Source organism: Notamacropus eugenii, chromosome 5 (assembly GCF_028372415.1).
Source record: "Notamacropus eugenii isolate mMacEug1 chromosome 5, mMacEug1.pri_v2, whole genome shotgun sequence".
In the NCBI taxonomy this organism is placed as follows: domain Eukaryota; kingdom Metazoa; phylum Chordata; class Mammalia; order Diprotodontia; family Macropodidae; genus Notamacropus; species Notamacropus eugenii.
In genome coordinates, this window is record NC_092876.1 from 6,703,916 (window position 1) to 6,726,467 (window position 22,552).

The 22,552-nt window shown below is 41.5% G+C and overlaps 1 protein-coding gene and 1 pseudogene across 1 annotated transcript; both read left to right on the top strand.

Annotated features, from left to right (window-relative positions):
- Positions 1-2,725: 2,725 nt before the first annotated feature.
- Positions 2,726-3,649, top strand: LOC140507299 (vomeronasal type-1 receptor 1-like). Its single transcript, XM_072615417.1, has one exon. The coding sequence runs from the start codon at positions 2,726-2,728 to the stop codon at positions 3,647-3,649; it is 924 nt and encodes a 307-aa protein (XP_072471518.1).
- A 16,427-nt stretch (positions 3,650-20,076) lies between these two features.
- Positions 20,077-20,989, top strand: LOC140508261 (vomeronasal type-1 receptor 1-like; annotated as a pseudogene).
- Positions 20,990-22,552: the final 1,563 nt, after the last annotated feature.

Here is a 22,552-nt window from a genome sequence, read left to right on the forward strand (position 1 = left end):
TCTTCATTGACACATCACATCGATGTACAAAAAAATAAGACTTTTTTCAGATAAAATCTTATGTACTCATACCAATCTCCTCTTTTTCTTGTCAAGTTATTTTTTTTATTGGTTGGGAGACAGGTTTTGCACTGTCCAGAAGAAAGAACAGGAGTAAAGACCTTGGTTCCTGGTAGACTTATAAGTAACAAAAGAAGAAATGGGGGCCAGCTGAGGGTAAGACAGTGAGCCTGACCTCTTACCCTGCTTTTGTTCTTCCTAATGCATCACAGGACAGAAATACTCTACAATGCCCCTAAAAGCTGGTCTTCTCCTTCTGAATCTTTAATTAAAAAGGACCTGCACTTTTAGTGGCATGCTAATTCCAAAAGATCTAGGGATAGAATTGCCCTTCAAGTCTCCCAGATGCCATACAACTATTGTCTTTTGCTTTTGAGTTTGGTGGTTGCCAGAATGAGTTTTTAGAAAGGAAAGAGAAGAAAGAAGGAAGGAGGGAGGGAGGGAAGTATTAAGCATCTACTATGTTCCAGGCACTGGGCTAAGAACTTTTTAAACATTCTATCATTTTTTATCACAACTACCCTGGGCAGTAGGTGCTATTATTGGCTTCACTTTGCAGCTGAGGAAACTGAGGCAGATGGAGATTAAGCGACTTGCCCAGAGTCACATAGCTAGTAAGTGTCTGAAGTTGCATTGAAACTCTGATCTTCCTGCCTCCAGGCACCTGTGTTACCTGATTCAAGGGCATAGGGCTCTCCATTTAAATTGGGAGTTACAAGGAATCTCCTTTCCCTATGTCAGATATGGCAGATAGTGAAGCAACTAGGTAGCTCAGTAGATAGATTGTAGGACCTGGAGGCAAGAAGACCTGAGTTCAAACTTGGCCTCAAGCATTCACTAGCTGTGTGACCTGGGCAAGTCATTTAACCTCTGTTTTCTTTAATTCACTGGAGGAGGAAGGAAATGGCAAACCATGTCAGGATCTTTGCCAAGAAAACTCTATATGGGGTCATAATAACTCAGACATGACTGAGTAAGAACACATTGTAAGATAGTTGTTTAGGACAATGAATGAATGCCAGATCCAAGTAGTCAAGAGTAAAGACCATCTTGGCATGGTATGCTACACTAACCTGGAAGCCCTGATCTAGTTTCGATGACTCATAATCTCAGAACCTCTTTGATAAAAGAAATGTCATTTTGCCCTGGTCAGAAAAAGTCATCCTAGTCATTGACCATTAGCAGATAAGATCCTAGAAGACCATCAGGTGTCCCTATAGAAATGAAACCCAGAAGCTAGCAGCAGAAAAGAGCAGTGACTTCAAAGACAAGCAGAGCAATATCCCCACAAAGGCAATGGATCTAAGAGACAGCAGCCATGCCCCTCATCAAAGACAAAGCAATCAGAGAAGAGCAGAGATGTGACACCCACTAGGCATATCAACTAACCGCTTGATGACCTTCCCCTCCCCCCCAAAGGACATATCTATTTCTGCAAACCTAAGAGTATAAGGGATCTCTTCAATATATGTTTTTTGACCACACAGGATCATGAGATCAGCTGTTAAAAGAATATTTCCTGGCCAAGTCAGTTGCCTCGATGTGTACCTTCCATCCCTGTTTCCTAGCCCTTTGAATGCATTTCCTATATTCCATGTTCAGTGCTTATGTGAGTGAGTGAGTGAGTGTGTGTGTGTGTGTGTGTGTACATTTATGTACGTATTGCTCCTTATTGTCACCTATGGAAGGGTATATTCAGTGTACTCAATGTGGTGTACACATAGAAGGAGAAGCAAGAAACTCTTCTTGGCACTTAATTTTTTGTGTCACTGGATAAAATATCATTTTAAGATGAATCTGTCCATGGGATGGTTGATAAAAGTGACCACTCTGCTGGAGATGCATGAACCAAGCTCTTGCGTGGATACTGACACCTAACCCACCCCACCCCCATCCCACATGCCTCAAATCTTGGGTAGATTTTGGAGAGTAAATATTCTGTAAGAAGGGATTTCCCAGATGCTACACATTTTTTCCTATTAACTTTCAATTAATTTGATTCATCCCAGTGCTCTAGCCTGTCAAGTCTTTTTAAATTCACTGAGTTGAATCTAATAAGATGAAATTAAAAACAGAAACTTACATCTGGGATCCAAAATTATATTTCATAAATAGAGAAGGGAGGAATGAATCAAGTGTGTCTACAAAGAAAGGAGTGTGTCTAGAAAAGATCTGTGGGGGGTTAGGGGCTACAAATTCAGAAAGTTTGGTAGGGTCATAGGTCAGCTAAAAGCAGCTTTGAGAAAAGTGTCAGGTAGGCAGTTTCACAAAACCAGAACAGCTACCAATTCATAAGACACATTTTCTTAAGGGATTCAGAGAGAAAAGAATTCTAATCCTGAACCAAAAGATCAACCCCTTTCTCGTAATTATCAGTACAAACACAGACCAGAAAAGCTGAGACTACTAAGCTCAGCTAAAAAAGAAATAATACACTAATCCAATAATGTGTAAATGACAAGAGGAGGCATTAAATAACACAGAGTCACTGCATGGAAATCGCTGAATTGAGCATGCCTGTCTGTGAAATGGAATGAGCTGTCTTATGAGTTCCCTTCAGGTGTCAATGAGTGACCAACATGTAAGGGATGGCATGAAGCTCTTCTGTTTTTCTCCAGATCCCTCAGGCTCAGACTGAAGTTCTTCTGCTCAGGACACCAAGAACATGATTCCTGTGGACAGGCTCTTGGGTATTGTCATTTTCTTCCAGACAGGAATTGGAATTCAGGGAAACGTATCCCTAATTTATCTCTTCAGCTTCCTTTTCTTCACTGGCCAAAGGCTGAGGCCCATAGATCTGATTCTCACTCAGCTGGCTGTGGCCAACTCCTTGCTGCTTCTCTCCAGGGGTGTTGTGGAGGGTTTGGCAGCTTTGGGTCTCGAGAATGTTCTGGATGACATTGGCTGTAAAATTGTCTTCTACCTTCACAGAGTAGGTCGTGGCCTTTCCCTCAGCACAACTTGCCTCCTGAGTGGCTTTCAGGCCATCATCATCAGTCCCCACAAACCCAGGTGGATCCAGCTTAAAGCCATAGTCCCAAGATACATTATGCCCTCTATTCTCCTCTGCTGGATTTTCCACATGCTGCAAAATATTATTATTCTCATAAAACTTAAAGGACCAAGGGGCACTGGAAACATCTCAGAAACAAAAGATTATGCATACTGCTCTGTTAATGTCACTGATTTAATTAGTGTGTCACTCCATGGACTTGTGATCTCCCTCCCTGATGCTGCGTGTATGGCCTTCCTTAGCTTCAACACTGGCTACAAGGTTTGTCTCCTGTACAAGCACCACAAGAGAGTTCAGCGGGTTCGCACTGATACTTCTCTTCATAGAGCCTTCCCTGAGACCAGAGCCACCCAAATGATCCTACTGCTGGTAAGCATCTTTCTCACTTTTTACTTACTCAATTCCATCTTGACAGGATGTATGAAATCAATGAGAGTTAGTCGCTGGATGATACATAGCTCTGACTTCTTGGCTGCCTGTTTTCCAATGGTTAGCCCCTTTGTGCTGATCAAAAGTGACCCACAAATCATGAGATACTACAGTACTGTCCAACGTAGAAAAAAGTCCACATACTAAGTGACTCCAGTAATACCCAGTCCCTAATATCTTCCCGGGCTCTTGTGAAAGAGGAAAAGTCACTGGAAAGCTTTACACTAGAAGTGTCAGAACTGATCCAGAATTCTCACGTAGCTATTTGAACTGGCTCCAATATCACAGCAAAGGGACAGCTGGAGAGCCATTAAAGGCACAGGTAACAGAATCAGGGTGTGAATTCAAGTAGAAGGCACCTGGAACTACTCTCCCAAGGATCCCAGATCATTAGGTTGGTAAAGGCATAGGACCCTATCTAGTCTAATGCATACCAAACAGGAATACAGTATCAATGGCAACACCCATAACCAGTGGTTTTCCCTTTTTGAGCACTTGCATTTTAAGAACTTCTTCTCTCTCAAGAAGTGGATGTTATTATCCATTTTTAATACCAGTCTGGTTTTCTGCAATTTTGAAGAGGCAATCAGGGTAAGCTTTCATCCATTTTTCCTCATTTGTTCTTTGGGAGACACATAGATGCCATCTAATCCCTCTTGCACATGGCTCCAGTTGGAATACTTGAAGAAAACTATAATGTCTCTCCAAGCCTTGTTTTCTGTGTTACCCTTGGCTCAAAGACCAATTACATGACTCTCTTTCTTTATTGGTAAAGATTAATTATTCAATTCCCTGCACCTGTATGAAGAGCAAGCAAAGTTGAGGAGACCAGGACAGAAAGGCAATCTGGGCTACCCTGGCTTGTAGCTTCGAAGAGAAGGATATGGAAGGCAATAAGACTTTATTAAACATCCTCTAGGTGCCTGCTATTGTGCTAAGCACCTTGCAAATATCTCATTTGAACTTCACAATAAGCCTGAGAGGTAACTGCTATTGTTATTCCCATTTTACAATTGAGGAAACTGAGGCAGGCAGATAAATATTAAAAAACTTGCCCAGTCATACAGAAAGGAAAGAGTTGAGGCCAGATTTAACTTCAGATGTTTCTGAATCTTTCTCTGTACACTAAGTCACCTATCTGCCCAATAAAGAAGGAAATAAACATTTATTAAGGACCTACTATGTGCCAGACATTGCAGTAAACTCTTTACAAATTCTCCATTCCAATGGAGGGAAAGTGAATCCAAAGGAAGACTCTGGAATAAGAATTAGAATTTTACCTCAAGATTCAAGACATTTCTTTCTTCCTCTGAACCCAGCTCAGGTCTCCTCCTTCTCTGCTCAGGGACGCCAGATGCTTCTATCTATGTTTGTTTCCTCCACTTTGACCTACAGTTAGTCTACCACTTGTCTTCTGTGTTTGCATAGTTTTGGTGTGAAAGTCATAAGCTCATAGATCCAAAGATTCCAAGTAAGAACCTCAGAGTACATTTAGGTGGTGACCTTCCCATTGTCACATAGGTACTAAATGCACTACATACAAAATTATCACGAAAAAGAATTAATATAAAATAAAGTTCAGCCTGTCTCCATGATGAAGCAGAAGCCTCTTTTCAGGATATCTATTGAGCTCTTGTGGATTTTGGATCCCATGGGGGAAGTTGGTAAGACAGCATCGTACACAAACCTATGAGCTCATAATTAAAGAAGTATTTGTTTAGATGGCGGAGTAGAAAGACGCACATACACATAGCTCTGAACCCACAACCCATAGAATGGCTACAGGGAAGTAACTCACGGCGAATTCCGCACCCAGAGGCCACGGAACATTGGAGAGAGGGAGATTTCTGTTCCAGAGAGACCTGCAAACCTCTCGCGGGGGGTCCTTCGCGCTGCGGACTGGGCGCCGGGATTGGAAGCTGAGTGCAGCCCTGCAGGGACCACGGCACCAAGAGGAAAAGATCCGAGCAGGCTTCACAGACAGGATCTCCAGCGGCCACGCGGGTCCCTCCACCCACAGAGGGATCTGCAAACCTCTCGCAAAAGGTCCGTCGCGCTGCAGACGCAAAGCCCAGCCCAGACCTGCTGCGGCCACGGCTGCGGCACCGAGAGAAACAGATCCGAGCAGGCTTCAGGGACGGGATCTCCAGCGGCCGCACAAGTCCCTCCACCCACAGGTGACAGGGGTGGGTGAGAGAGTCTCTTTGGCGGGTCGAGAGGGGAGTGGGGTGCCCCCATAATTCAGGCCCCCCCGGGAGGTAGAAGCGGAGAGGCGGCTGCAGACAGGGGCTCCCCAAGCGGGCGGGAGCCTGAATCCATTGTGGAAGGTCTGTGCATAAACCCCCTGAGGGAACTGAGCCTGAGAGGTGGCCCTGCCCCGACCTCAGCACCAGAACATAATCTCATACTGAATAGCAGCCCTGCCCCCGCCAAAAGCCCTGAGGCTGGAAGCAGCATTTGAATCTCAGACCCCAAACACTGGCTGGGAAGATCAGGAGGCGAGGTGGGTGTGAGGAGAATATTCAGAGGTCAAGTCACTGGCTGGGAAAATGCCCAGAAAAGGGAAAAGAAATAAGACTATAGAAGGTTACTTTCTTGGCGAACAGGCATTTCCTCCCTTCCTTTCTGATGAGGAAGAACAATGCTTACCATCAGGCAAAGACACAGAAATCAAGGCTTCTGTGTCCCAGCCCACCCAATGGGCTCAGGCCATGGAAGAGCTCAAAAAGAATTTTGAAAATCAAGTTAGAGAGGTGGAGGAAAAGCTGGGAAGAGAAATGAGAGACATGAAGTCAAAGCATGAACAGCAGATCAGCTCCCTGCTAAGGGAGACCCAAAAAAATGTTGAAGAAATTAACACCTTGAAAACTAGCCTAACTCAATTGGCAAAAGAGGTTCAAAAAGCCAATGAGGAGAAGAATGCTTTCAAAAGCAGAATTAGCCAAATGGAAAAGGAGATTCAAAAGCTCACTGAAGAAAATAGTTCTTTCAAAATTAGAATGGCACAGATGGAGGCTAATGACTTTATGCAAAACCAAGAAATCACAGAACAAAGAGAGAAGAATGGAAAAATGGAAGATAATGTGAAATATCTCATTGGAAAAACAACAGACCTGGAAAATAGATCCAGGAGAGACAATTTAAAAATTATGGGACTACCTGAAAGCCATGATCAAAAGAAGAGCCTAGACGTCATCTTTCATGAAATTATCAAGGAAAACTGCCCTGAGATTCTAGAACCAGAGGGCAAAATAAATATTCAAGGAATCCACAGAACACCACCTGAAAGAGATCCAAAAAGAGAAACTCCTAGGAACATTGTGGCCAAATTCCAGAGTTCCCAGGTCAAGGAGAAAATATTGCAAGCAGCTAGAAAGAAACAATTCAAGTATTGTGGAAATACAATCAGGATAACACAAGATCTAGCAGCCTCTACATTAAGGGATCAAAGGGCATGGAATAGAATATTCCAGAAGTCAAAGGAACTAGGACTAAAACCAAGAATCACCTACCCAGCAAAACTGACTATAATACTTCAGGGGAAAAAATGGTCTTTCAATGAAATAGAGGATTTTCAAGTATTCTTGATGAAAAGACCAGAGCTGAAAAGAAAATTTGACTTTCAAACACAAGAATGAAGAGAACCATGAAAAGGTGAACAGCAAAGTGAAGTCATAAGGGACTTACTAAAGCTGAACTGTTTACATTCCTACATGGAAAGACAATATTTGTAACTCTTGAAACATTTCAGTATCTGGGTACTGGGTGGGATTACACATGCACACACGCTCACATACATAGAGACAGAGTGCACAGAGTGAATTGAATAGGATGGGATCATATCTTAAAAAAAAATGAAATCAAGCAGTGAGAGAGAAATATATTGGGAGGAGAAAGGGAGAAATTGAATGGGGCAAATTATCTCTCATAAAAGAGGCAATCAAAAGACTCATTAGTGGAGGGATAAAGAGGGGAGGTGAGAGAAAAACATGAAGTCTACTCTCATCACATTCCACTAAAGGAAAGAATAAAATGCACACTCATTTTGGTAGGAAAACCTATCTCACAATACAGGAAAGTGGGGGATAAGGCGACAAGCAGGGTGGGGGGGATGATAGAAGGGAGGGCATGAGGAGGAGAGTGCAATTTGAGGTCGACACTCATGGGGAGGGATAGGATCAAAAGAGAATAGAAGTAATGGGGGACAGGATAGGATGGAGGGAAATATAGTTAGTCCTATACAACACAACTATTATGGAAGTCACTTGCAAAACTACACAGATATGGCCTATATTGAATTGCTTGCCTTCCAAAGGGAAGGGGTGGGGAGGGAGGGAGGAAGAGAAGTTGGAACTCAAAGTGTTAGGATCAACTGTCGAGTAATGTTCTTGCCACTAGGAAATAAGAAATACAGGTAAAGGGGTATAGAAAGCTATCTGCCCCTACAGGACAAAAGAGAAGATGGAGACAAGGGCAGAGAGGGATGATAGAAGAGAGAGCAGATTGGTCATAGGGGCAATTAGAATGCTTGGTGTTTGGGGGGGGAGGGGAGAAAAGGGGAAAAATTTGTAACCCAAAATTTTGTGAAAATGAATGTTAAAAGTTAAATAAATAAATTTAATTATAAAAAAAAAAAGAAGTATTTGTTTAGGATTTTAATGGTATCTTTGTACAATAACTTCCTGCGTGATATTCTCCTGCAACAGTCACCTTTGCATTAGGCGTATACAAGACAGCCAAGAGAACACTCTCCCTCCCCCAGTTTGACCTTGTTCTAGAAATACTATCAGCTAGAGCAATATTGCAGGTCGGGATTCTGATTTGGAAATGGTATTTCTCCCTCTATCAGTCCTTCACAATTGCCTTGGGACAAATCAGTTTTTATATGCATACACTCACTAAAGTGACCGAGCCTCCCAGAACTGGAAGTATCTTTACACAAGTTGTGGAGTTGTATCTGTGTGTGTGTGTGTGTGTGTGTGTTTGTGTGTTATTTCACCCTTAGAGAACATAAACTCTTCAAAAGGAGATGCCATTTTACTCCTGTTTTTTACATCCCCAGCACACAGCTCTTCTCTCTACCAATTATTAGCAAGTAATAAATACCTGTTGAATAAATAAACAAAATATTTCAAGATGTAAAGTGCTGAGAACTACACTGAAGAATAGGAAGGGGCAAGGTAGGATCAGGAAATGTTTGGTCCAGAAAGTGGCATCTGGGCGATTCTTTCAGTGAAGCTAAGTAGGAGACCAACAAAACTGGAGTAGTAGGAGTTAACAGTAAGGCTCAGCTCTCCCTGCACACACTCCAGTAAATTTCCAGGAAGGCCAGAATGAGCAGAGATTGGGAAATCTAAGGGGAAAGCACAGTGGGCCATTTTTTCATTCCAAGACCATAAATTCTGTCCACTGGCAAGTGAACCTAGCAGGTACTTTGAAATAGGTTTGGACCTTGAGAGTTTACTGAACCCACAGTCACTCTGACTCTGGAATGTGATCATGAATTCAAGCCTGAGGAGAAGACCACAGCTGGGTTGCCACCTCTGTCATGCTGCACAAGAAGCTTTTGGACTCTGCCAAGAAGTGAATGACCTGGGCCTAGGAGACCACCTACAGCTTTGTCACTATGACCTAGCTGACAGAGGGTCAGACAGGCAACTGTTGGACTTCCCCCTTAGGATGAATCCATAATTGTGTGGTCAAAGCAAAGAGTCACGACTTGGAAAGCTCAGTCCAAGAGGGCAGCGATCAGAAAATAGCTTATAATGTGCATACAGGAAGCAGAGGGAAGACTCTGGCATTAAAGGGGATCAGAAAAAACGTCTTACAGAAGGAAGATTTTACCTGAGCTTTGAAGGAAGCCAGTAAAGCTAGGAGACTGAGACAGAAAGATAGGATGTTCCAGCCATGGGGGACCACAAAACAATTTCCTAAAGGTGATAGATTTAGTTCAATGAAGCACAAGGAAGCCAGTGATACTGGATCACAAAGTGCATAGCCACATGATACGGATTTAGGAAATAAAGTACAAGACTGCAAAGGCAAGAAGAGGACACGTTATGGAGGACTTTCAAAAGCAAATAGAGGATTTTATATTTGTTCTCAAAGGCAATAGGGAGCCACTGCAGTTGATTACATCGTGCAGTGAAGCAAGTTAGACTTGCCTTTTAGGAAGACCAATTTCACAGCTAAGTAGAAGATGGACTAGATCACAGAGAGATTTGAGGCAGGAAGTCAAACCAGCAGTCCGTTACAATAAGCCAGATGTGAGGTAATGATATGAGACTGGACCAAGGTGGTAGCAGCAGAAGAGGAAAGAAAGGGGTACATTTGGGAGAAATTGGTGTTGTTCAGTTATTCCGATCATATCCAACTCTTTGTGATCTCATTTGGGATTTCTTGGCCAAGGTACTGGAGTGATTTGCCGTTTCCTTCTCCAGCTCATTTGACAGGTGAGGAAACTGAGACAAACAGGGTGGAGTAACTTCCTTAGGTTCACAGAGCTGGTTAGTGTCTGAGGCCTGATTTGAACTCAGAAACATGTCTCCTTGACACTAGGGCCAGCACTTTGTCCGCTGTAAAACCTAGCTGCTCATGAGAGTAGTTACAATGTAAAAATAATAAAATATCGTAATTGGATGTGAATTGGAGAGTGATAGGTTAAGAATGACAACCAGGTTCCTAGTTTGGGTGGCTAGGAAGAGAGCAGTAACAGTATCAGGAGAGTTAAGAAGAGGATGGTTTGCAGGGGGAAAGATAATGAGTACAGTTTGGGACATATGACATCTGCATAGATATGATACTTGACTCAATGGGAATGAGAAGAAGAAAAGTATAGAGGGAGAAGGGAAGAGGCGTTAACCATGGCTAAACAAGAAAGACCTGAGGAAAAAATCCAGTAAAGACTGACAATAGCCAAATAGAGAGGAGAAGAACCAAGACAGAGCAGTGTCATGAAAACCTAAAAGGAAGAGAACATCAAGAAAGAGGATGACTGATAGTGTCAGACACCTGTGGGTCAGGAAGGATGAAGATTGAGAAAAATATCTGAGGATTGAAAATAGGTATCATGATTAATAGATGATTGCTAACTTTGGAAAACATAAGTTTGGTTAACTGATGAAGTCAGAGCCCATAAAAGAGTTAAAAGAAAGGAAATGGAGGTATCTATTATAGATAGCCTTCTAAAGGAGTTCAGTCACAAAGTTAGAGGATATATAGGATAATAGCTGGCAAGAATGCATCAATGAGGTGTTTTTGAGGACGTGGGAGACATGGGCATGTTGGCAGGAAGTAGGCAAGTAGTCAGTAAACAAAAAGACATTGAAGATAAGCAAAAGAACTATAAGAATACAACTACAAAATACTCCATGCAAAGTAAAGAGATCTGAGTAAGTGAAAAATATTAATTGTTTAAGAGTAAACATAGATAAGAAGGACAGTATAATAAAAATGACAATGCTACATGAATTAATTTGCTTACTAAGTGCCATACCAATCAAAATGAGAGGAGAAGAGAAGAGGGGAGAAGGTAGGGGAGAGGAGAGGAGGAGAGGATACTCACTCACAGGTTGTATTTGTCCTTCATTCTCAAAGAGGACCGTGACATCAAGATAATGACAAGACTTGCAGTTGACTTTGATTTGAGTGAGGGAGGGCTGTGAAAGGTCACCACCCTCAGCCTCTCGTCTTCTCTCCTCTCCTTTCTTCTCCTTTCCTGGGGTGCTCTATACAGGGGAAGGTACACTTCCATGGCCAAAAGCTGCCTTTTCTCCTTTGGGATTACTGGCTACACGTCTTGATCGAAGAACAAGTCTTAAGCCCAATTCACTCTGCTTATTGATTGGACATCAGGTCCCCACTCACCTAGCACAAAGTGAATGAAATCACTCAATAGTAACTGCTTCTCTTTTATCTAGGAACCCTGAGGGTCTTCCCACCCTGTTATATTTTTTGGCTATTCTTTTTCTTTTATTAAAAGGGACTATCCCTTGTGTAAATACTTAGAGAGGTCTATTCATTGAATGGGTGTATCTCACTCAAAGGGAGAATCTGATAAGACCTTAGCCTAAAATGGCCAAAGTCCTATAATGAATCCTGGGCCATCTCCAGTCTTCCTGATGAGTATCAGGCCATTGGACCCAGATGGATCTGGAGAAGAAAGTGAGAACAAAATATCAAGATTTTCAAGGAAAATAATGGAAAAAATTTAGAAATTCTAGGAATTCACTCTACCAGATCTCAATCTATACTCCAAAGCAGTAATCATCAAGTGTCTTTGGGAAAAGTTAAAAAAGTAGAGAGGTTGGTCAGTAGAACATATTAGATACATGTTGAACCCTAAGGTGCCAGCTGTTGGGGAAATGTTATAGTATTTGAACAAAAATATGGAAAACTAGAAAGATGTTGGACAGAAATTAGGAACGAACAAATACATGCACAGGTTAGTACATGTGGGGCATATTTTCACATTGTTTCCCAGAGTAACTAGACTAATTCACTGCCGCCATTAACTGTATATTAATGTGCTGGCTTTCCACAGCTCCTTCAACATATTTTTTTAAATTTTTTCCCACATTCACAATCTGATGTAGTTGGAACCTCAGATTGGCTGTTATTTGCATTTCACTAATTATTAGGGAGTCATAGCATTCACACCATATACCAAGATTAGCTCCAGATAGATATGTGATTTAAATATAAAAAGTCATAATCAAATTTGTAGAGTAAAGATGAAATTACATTTCAGATGTATGGATAAGTATTAGAAACATAACAGTTTTGACACTAAAAAGGTATCAAAGAAAACTTATTGCAGCAGAGTTCAGAGGAATTGAACACTTTTCCTAAAATTGAACACCCCATTCTCTTTTCAGGAAGAGGGAGAAGTGAATACAGAAGTGAGATGAACTATATACCATTACTCCAAGACAGATTCTTCCACCAGGAGTCAGATTTGTCCATTCTCCATTAGGTCACCATCCTCTCTACATGCCCATCACATAACCACCCTTGGTGTGATTCTCCCCTCCCAAACATGCTTTAACATAGGACCCATGATCAGAAAATGGAGTGATAATTTCACGTGGAGTGTGTCTGCTTATATGCATGGGGTTCACTAAGCAAGCACAGTGAAGAAAAGCTTTCCCCAGGTTATTCTACATCATTTTTTTCCTGACTGGTTCAGGTCAGTTTCAGGCCTGAACTTTCTTATCAAAAATTTTGTGACTTTCTGAAGGTCATTGCCTTTCTCCTGATTGGTTCAGTCCATCTTCAGTCTGCTGGATTTCTTATTATCTAACTTCTTCTCAATGACTTCATGAACTAATAACTTCTCTGAAAACTTAACTTTTTACTGTCTCTCACATATGGAAAGAGTTTATGACCAAACAAGGGACAGAAAGGATCACAGAGGGTTAAAATGGACACTTTTGAGGACATGAAATTTAAAAATTTTTGCAAAAATTTGATCTAACATTGGACGTGAATCAATTAACTGGGGGAAATCTTTGCAGCAAGTTCCTCTGATAAAAGTCATTTCCAGGAAGTGTAAAGAGCCATTTCAAAATTATAACAATCGCTCAGTAAATATGCATTAAGGGGCTGCTTTATGCTAGGTACTGTACTAATGACTTGGGATACAAGGAAGGACAAAAGAGTCCCTGCTCACATTCTAACAAGGGAGACAGCAAAAAAAAAAAAAAAATGTACAAGCAGGCTAGCTACAGGGAAAACTGGAGATATTAACAGATGGAAGAAACTAGAAATAACAGGATGTAGGAATGGCTTCTTGTAAATGATGGGATGTTAAAATGAACTAAAAGAAAGCCAAGAAAATCAATAAGTGGAGTTGAGAGCACTTCAGGCATAGGAGACAGTGAGACAACATGCCTGGAACCAGCAGATGGAGTGTCTTGTTCATGGAACAGCCAGGAAGCCAGTGTAAACTGATGAAAGAACATGTTTTGGAGAGTAAGGTGTAAGAAGACAGGAAGGAAGTACAGGTTATGAAGGGCTTTGAACACCAAAACAGACAATTTTGTATTTAATCCTAGAGGTGAATGAGAACCACCAGAATTTGTTGAGTATAGGAGTGATATGGACAAACCCGAACTTCAAGAAAATCATTTTCATAACTCAGTGCAGGACAGACTGGACTGGAGAAAGACTTGAGACAAGCATGTCCACCCCCAGGCTATTGCAATAGCACAAGGCTGATGAGGGCCTACACCTGAGCAGGAAATGGATCAGAGGAAAGAAAAGGATGCATTCAAGAAATTTTGCAGGGGTGAAAATTAAGGCAGCTAAGTGGCAGAGTGAATAGAGTGCTAAGCCTGAAGTCAAGAAGATTCATCTTCCTGAGTTCAAATCTAGCCTCAGACATTTCTATCTGTGTGACCCTGGGAAAGTCTCTTATCTTGGATGAGCTGGCTAATTTTAGAAAAACATAAAAACACTTGGATGTATGAAGAAAGATCCTGTCCAAATACAGCAAAAGAAGTGACATAGAAATATGGATAGTATAGTCTTACATATATGCATATGTATATGTATACATGTGTGTAGATATATATATATATATTCATGTTTAACTATAGCCTTCTCTAGGGCTGAGTGGGGAGAGAAAAAAAATAACAAGTGCAGAGCTGAGGAAAAAAAAGAAACATTAGAAAGAAGTAGACAAAGCTTGGCAACTTTGAAAGAAAGTATAGTATTCATTACATTGCTTTTTTTTTTTTTTAAAAGGTAAACAGCATGAAAATAAAATGTATATTTTTATATTGAATTCTTGGCTTTATGTTCCCCTGAGTGACTGCAAGGAGAGGCTTGAGGAGGTCTCAATTTGTTGGGAATATCTTTTCTAGGGAAGGGGAGAGGGAATCTTTTAGGAAGGGTTAAAAGTTGGTAAAGGTTAAATTTTTGCTGTATTCAAACGTGTTTCAACTAAGTATTCTTTCGCTTGAAAAATTGGAACTTTTGGTCACATGATTTCACTCCCCTGTTGAGATTACCCCAGTGTGCTCTCCCACCCAGTGATCCATCCTTCATTTTTTCTCCTTCCCAAGCCAACAGGAAGAAGAAGGAATATACACCTCTTTGCTGAACCTTTCACAACGTACAAGCTCACTTGCAAGTCAGTCACAGAAACGCTGCAGAGAGGAGTGGAAAAGTTGGCAAAGTGAAAGCAAAGGTGGACGAAGTGCACAGCGAGTGGGAAGCAAGACATCAATGGAATGATCATGATGCAGCAGCTGCCACTCCATTTTCAAGGAAGGTCCCACCATATTGGCAACGGGTCATTTAGAAATCAGTAGAGGTGAAATGAGTTCTGATGAAGCACTTCCCTTGGAACTTGTGTTTGTCCCAGGAAAATTGGAAGATTTGAAAGATGCCCTTCTATGTTTCAAGCTCCAACTTGACTTGCAGATATGGAACAAGAGTGTTTCAGACTTGGCTGCTTGGCTCTTGCCAGAACTGCATCGTAGCTGCAGTTTCTTGGCTGCCCTTTGTCTTTGTGTGCTGAACTGGGGGACCGGTACTGACACTTTCCAACGTCTGGAGGAAACCCCAGGCAACGCATGAGCACTCAGACTCTAGAAACGATAGTGACCAGCAGAGATGACGGTGAGGTCCTTTTGGATATTTGTAAGGGGGACTTTCTTCCGATTCACTTTCTCTTTCTCTGCACCTGCACTTTTTCCCTAGTGGGGAGCAAAATGCAAGGGACAGGTCAATACACTAGCATGACTGCAACTCTCTCCCTTGGTCCTTCTTTAGGCAGTTTGTAAAGCCATGGAAAACTCATGGAAAGGCCAAGAAACTCCGTTGCCCAAAACTAAATTCAGGAAAGCACATGTAGCAAATAGATACAGAAAAGTCCTTTGCCAAAAGAAGAGATAAGACATTCAGACCCTATTACCTTGCAGAACGGGAAGATTCTTCTTAATGGTACTTGGTAGATGTTGATGATAAACCCTTCAGGCTGACTGACTTTTCTCTTCCCCTGTCATGCTTTGGATAGAGATCATTGTTTATTTCACGTGGATGTCTGGGAGAGAAGAACAGTGCGAAACAAATTAATTTAAATACAAAAAAAGAAATAAATGTGAAAAAAAAATCCAGTTTTTTTTTCCCATTCAGGATTATGCTTACCTTTGCCAGACAAGATATGTTGGCCACAACCTCAATTCTTTTGCGCTTTGATGTATAGTGCTCCAACACTTGTGATCTTTTAGTGTAGTTGCTGCTAGATCTTGTGTGATTCCAATTGTTCCTACTCAATGTTTGAGTCTTTGTTGGTTGTTTCTCATATTTTGTTCTTGAAATAGAGATTTCAGAATCTGACTATGATATTCTTGTAGGTTTTCCTTATAGGATATCTTTCAGATGGTGATGGATCAAATTTTTTTATTTCTACTTTCCTCTCTTGTGCTAATGCTTCAGAACAATTTTCTTTATTTATTTCTTGTATTATTGTATGAAGACACTTTTTTATTATAGGTTTCAAGTAATCCCATAATTCTTTTTTTTTGTATTTAAATCTATTTATTTAAGTTTTCAACATTCATTTCCCCAAAATTTTGGGTTTCAAATTTTCTCCCCATTTCTCCCCACCCCAAAACACCAAGCATTCTAATTACCCCTATCACCAATCTGACCTCCCTTCTAACATCCCTCTCTTCCCTTATCCCCATCTTCTCTTTTCTCCTGTAGGGTAAGATAAATTTCTATACCCCATTACCCATATTTCTTATTTCCTAGTTGCAAGAACAATACTCAACAGTTGTTCTTAAAACTCTGAGTTCCAACTTCTCTTCCTCCCCCCCTCCCCCCATCCTCATTGGGAAGGCAAGCAATTCGATATAGTTGATTATTCTTATATTTTCTCTTCTGAATTTGTTCCCAAAATCAGTTAGTTTTCTTATGAGATGTTTTGTATTCTCCAAATTTTTTCATTTTTTATATTTTGTTTTATTACTTTTATGTCTCTTATAACTTTGTTGGCTTCCCCTTGACCAATTACAATTTTCAAAGTGTGATTTTCTTCCTAAAGTTTCTGATCTCCTTTCCCACTTGGTTAACTTTCTTTTCATAATATTCCCCTTTTCTTAGATTGTTTTTTTTTAAAATTTTTCTTCAGTCTGTTTCATTTGATTTTTAAGTTTTTTTTTTTAGTTCTTACATGAATATTTTTGGGCAAGTGACATTTCTCATGAATCTTTGTGGTGAGAGAGACTTTTTGCTTCAGTATCCTCCTCTGAAAATGAACCCGTCTTCTTTATTCTCATAGAAACTTTTTATCATTGACTTCTTTATCCTTTGCCTGGTATTTATTTTTATTTATAGCAACCTCTTCTTACAATCACTTCTAGTTCTGGGGTATGGGGGACAGTGACTTCGACCTCAGGTCCTGCTTCAGTTTCCCCTCTGGTCTGAAACCAAAACCAAGAATTCCATCTGCAGGTAAGTGCCCAGAGTCAGCAGCATGCCTGGCCCAATACTTCTGCATTCACCTGGCCTGTGCTGATTCCTTCTCCCCCAGGACCAAGTCTCAGCAGCAGGGTTGGACCTGACATTCCTTGAGCACAGGATTCCTCAGTTTTCCTCTGCTCAGATGCCCAACTGCCTACCCTGTCCAGGAGGTGAAACTTTCTTTGGCTGTGATCGAGGCTACCTCCCAACCCAGCTAACCCCAGTTTTCAGTGCTTACTGTTTCAGTGGAACTAGCCTGGAGGTGCTTACACTTCACAGATTTTCTTCCAATGATCTCCTGTTGTCCCAGGAGGAATACTATTTTACCCCAATCCTTGTTTACTTTTACCACTGTACATTCTCCCTGGAGCAAGATGTTGTCTTATTTGTGGAGGAAATCTGGAGAGCATGGAATTTTGTGACCGTCTTCCCAGAATCCTCTCCATTAACTTTTTTGAATGACTCATCACAATAATGACTCATAATGAATTCACAGTACAAAAAAAATTAGATATTTTTCAGATGAAATCTTAATGTACCTGCCCCATCTTTTTCTTCTCAAGTTAATTTTTTATGTCTGTGGGGAGACAGGTTTTGCACTGTCCAGAAGAAAGAACAGCAGCAAAGAGCTTCATTGCTGGTAGACTTAAATATGAGAAAAGAAGGAATGTGGGCCAGCTAAGGGTAAGACAGGGAACTTGGCCTCTTGTCTTATTTGGTTCTAGCTAATGGATCACAGGAGAGAAATACTCTACAATATCCCTAAAAGCTGGTCTTCTCCCTCTGAATCTTCACTTTGAAAGGACCTGCACTTATTTTGGCAAGCTACTTCCAAAGGATTTAGAGATAGAGTTGTCCTTCAAGTCTCACAGCCTCCTGTAATATTAAGGCAAATGGACGATATTCCCTGCCCCTTAACAGACCCATGTAACCTCCTTTGAGCTTTGGCCTAGCCCACAGCCTGAGTCACATGGAGCCAGTGGTGGTCGGAGCTTGCTTAATGGGTGAAGGAAGAAGGGTGCAGCAGAAAGAGAGAGATGGAGCTGAGTCAGAGCAGAAAAGGTAGCATGAGTGAGAGAGGGAGTGATTTTGATTAGGGAGTTTGTTTGTGGGGATGGCTGAAAGAGGGGAGGTTTGGGAATGGCCTTGGTCCTTTATTGGTAATGTATAGAAACTTCATTTTTACCATGGTGGAATTGGTTTTGCAGTATGTGAATAAATGTTTTTGTTTCATCTTAGAAGAGAGTTTCTATTTTGCAAATTTACCCTGGAAATATGTCTTCATATCCATAGCAGCTGCTCGGTGGATAGAATGCAGGACCTGGAGTCAGGAACACCTGAGTTCAAATATGGCCTCAAACATTCACTAGCTGTGTGACCCTGGGCAACTCATTTACCCTCTACTTACCTTAATGCACTGAAGAAGGAAATGGCACAGCATGCCAGGATCTTTGCAGAGAAAACCCCATGAAAGTCACAAAGAATCGGACATGATGTCTAGGACAATGAATGAACACCAAATCCAAGTAGTCAAGAGAATATACAATCTTGGCATGGCACACCACATCTGACTTTTGTCTGGCAGCCCTTATCTAGGTATAATGGTTCATAATCCCAACACCTCTGTGATTAAAGCAATGTCGTCTTGCCATGGTCAGAAAGAGACTTTTAGCAGATGTTTAGCAGATAAGATTCTAGAAGGCCTTCAGACATCCCTATAGAAAGGAAACCCAGAAACTAGGAGCAGAAAGGAACAATGACTTCAAAAACCAACCGAGCAGTACCTCACAAAGGCAACGAATCCAGGAGAGAGCGGCCACACCCCTCAACAAAGACCAAGTACCCAGAGGAGAGCAGAGATGTGGCACTCACTATGGACACCAACTAACAACATGATGACCCTCCCCCACCAGAGGACATATCTATGCCTGCAGACCTAAGAGTACAAGAGATCCCCTCAACATGCGGTCTTTACCACACAGGATCATGACATCAGTTGTCAAATGAATATTTTCTGGCCAAGCCCCTTGCCTCTTTGTGTACCCTCCATCCCTGTTTCCTAGCCCTTCAAATGTATTCCCTAGATACTTCTTCTGTGGGTGTATGTGTATCTGTCTGTGTGTCTATGTGTGTGTGCTTGTTTTCCACCTTATTATTAATTCTGGAAGAGTATGCTCAGTGTGCTCAATGTGGTGTACATATAATGAGAGGGAGGAATCATTTTCTTGGCACTTAATTTTTAGTGTCATTGAATATAATGTCTCTTTAAAACGAATCTGTCCATAAGTAAAAATAATCACTCTAGTGGAGACTTATGAACCATGTTTTTACAGTGTGGATACTGACATCTAACCCACCACAAGCCCACCAAGTGCTTCAAATCTTGGGTAGTTTTTGAGGGTGAAGGCTTGTATAAGAAGGGATCACCCAGATGCTGGACACTTTTTCACATTAAATTTCACTTAATTTTATTCATCTCAGTGCTCTAGCCTGTCAATGACTTTTTAAACTCATTGGATTGAATCTAATATGATGAAGTTACATACAAAATCTTACACCTGGGATCCAAAAGTATATTTCAAAAATATAGAAAGGAGGCATGAATCAAGTGTGTCCAGAAAGAAAGGCATATGTCTAGAAAAGATCTGGGGGGGGGGGGGTTTATGGACTATAAGTTCAGAATGTTTGGTAGGTCAATCAAATCCAGCACTGAGAAACGTGTCAGGTAGGCAGTTTTACTAAATCAGAGCAGCTACCAATCCATAAGGCAAGTTTTCTTAATGGAGATGAGGGAGAGCAGAATGCTAATCTTGGAACAAAATACCAACCCCTTTCTCTTGATTTTTACTACAAATACAGACCAGGAAAACTGCCTACTAACCTTGGCTAAACAGGAAACAACACATTAATCCAATAATGAGTAAATGACAGGAAGATGCATCAAATAACAAAAACAGACAGAGTCACTGTATGAAAATTGCTGAATTTAGTGTGTCTGTCTGTGGAATAGAAGAGCTAATTCAAGAGTTCCTCTCAGGTGTCAATGAATGACCAACATGCAAAGATCAGACTGAAGTTCTTCTGCTCAGGATGCCAAGAACATGATTCCTGTGGACAGGCTCTTGGGTGTTGTCATCTTCGTCCAGACAGGAATTGGAGTTCAGGAAAACTTATTTCTAATTTGTCTCTTCAGCTTCCTTTTCTTCACTGGCCAGAGGCTGAGGCCCATAGATCTGATTCTCACTCAGCTGGCTGTAGCCAACTCTTTCCTGCTTCTCTCCACTGGTGTAGTGGAGGGCTTGGCAGCTTTGGGTCTCAAGAATGTTCTGGATGACATTGGCTGTAAAATTGTCTTCTACCTTCACAGAGTAGGTCGTGGCCTTTCCCTCAGCACAACCTGCCTCCTGAGTGGTTTTCAGTCCCCACAACCCCAGGTGGATCCAGCTTAAAGCCATAGTCCCAAGATACATTATGCCCTCTATTCTCCTCTCCTGGATATTCAACATGCTGCAAAATGTTGTTATTCTTGTGAAACTGAAAGGACCAAGGGGCACTGGAAACACCTCAGAAATGAAAGAGTATTTATACTGCTCTGTTAATGTCACTGCTAGTATTAGTGAGTCACTCCATGCTCTTGTGATCTCCCTCCCTGATGCTGTGTGTATGACCTTCATCAGCTTTACCACTTGCTACAAGGTTTATCTCCTACACAAGCATCACAAGAGAGTTCAGCAGGTTCACACTGACAATTTTTCCCATAGAGCCTTCCCTGAGACGAGAGCCACCCAAATGATCCTACTGCTGGTGGGCACTTTTGTCACCTTTTACTTACTCAATTCCATCTTGACAGGATGTATGCATTCTATGACACTCAAACCCTGGATGATACATGGCTCCGTCTTCTTGACTGCCTGTTTTCCAATGCTTAGCCCCTTTGTGCTGATCAAAAGTGACCCACAAATCATGAGGTACTACAGTGCTGTGCAGGATAGAAAAATTCCACATACTGAGTGACTTCAGTAAAACTCAGTCCCTAATTTCTTCACAGGCTCTTGTGAATAAAGAAAAGTAACTGGAAACACTTAGGCTAGAAGTGCTAGAAAAGACCGAGAATCCTCATGTAGGTATTTAGACTAGCTCTAATTTCACAGCAAAGGGACAATGGGAGAGCCATTAAAGGTACAAATAATGGAGCCTGAATTGAAGTAGAAGGCACTTGACACTATTCTCCCAAGAATCCTAGATCATTGGGTAGATAAAGGCATAAGACCCTATCTAGTCTAATGCTTACCATACAGGAATACCATTGGCAACACCCATAGGTTTTCCCTCTTTGAACACCTTCATTTAAGTAACTACCTCTCTCTTAAGGGGCATACCCTACCATTCCTTTTTAAATTTCTCCTTACCTTCAGCACCAGTCTGATTTTCTGCAACTTAGAAGGGTCAACTAGACTAACTGTTCATCTATTTTTCTTCTTCGTTCCTTGGGAGATGCATAGATTTCTACCAATCCCTAAACTGTTATATCTCTGCAAGCCTTGTTTTCTGTGGAACCCTTGGCTCATAGGGCCAATTAAATGGGTCTCTTTCTTCATTGGTAGGGATTAATTATTCACTGCCCTGCCCTGTATGAAGAGCAGCAAAGTTGGAGAGAGCAGTAGAGACAGGAAATCTTGACCTCTCTGACTTCTAGCTTTGAAGGAAAGGAAATGGGAAGCCCTGGGACTTTATTAAACACCCTCTAGTTCTCTGCTGTTCGGCTAAGCATTTACAAATATCTCATTTGAACCTCCCAATAAACTTTTTGCGGTAACTGCTATTCTTCTTCTCATTTTACAATAGAGGACACTGAGACAGGCAGAAGTTAAATGACTTCTCCAGGGTCACACAAATACTAAAGAACTGAGGCAGATGTGAATTGAAATCCTTCTGAATCTGATTTTCCATTCACTATGCCACCTACCTGCCCAAGAAAGAAGGAAATAGGGAGCAGAGACAAGATGGCAGAGTAAAAGTAAGAACTTGATTAAGCTCTCCCACCAAAGCTCTCCAAATACCTGTTCAAAATGACTCTAAACAAATTCTAGAGCTACAGAACCCACAAAATGACAGAGAAAAACAAATTTTCAGCCCAATAAGAGGTAGATCAACAGAAAGCAAGTATTGAACCAGGGTAGGAGCAGAGCACAGTCCAGCATGGGATGCACCTGGACAGATGAGCTGGAGCAAACTTTGGGTGACTCATTCATTAGCAGCTGTGGCTGTTTCTGAATTTCTCAACCCACTAACACTGGGGAGAGGATGGAGGGTCAGTGGGAAACCTCTGTGGGACCTGGGAGAAAGAGTAGCACAGTCAAACAGATGACCAACCCCAGTGGTAATTCAGGAGAGGTGTTGGCTACAGAGGCAACAGCAGTTTCAGGAGCTCTGGGCCCACAGACTACGGGGGATTGAGTGACTGATACAGAACCTCAAAACCTGGAACAGTACATCCACACCCACCCCCATTAGAAGCACAGATCTACCTTGACAAAGAGTTAAAAACGCAAGTATTTGGCTGGGAAGATGAACACA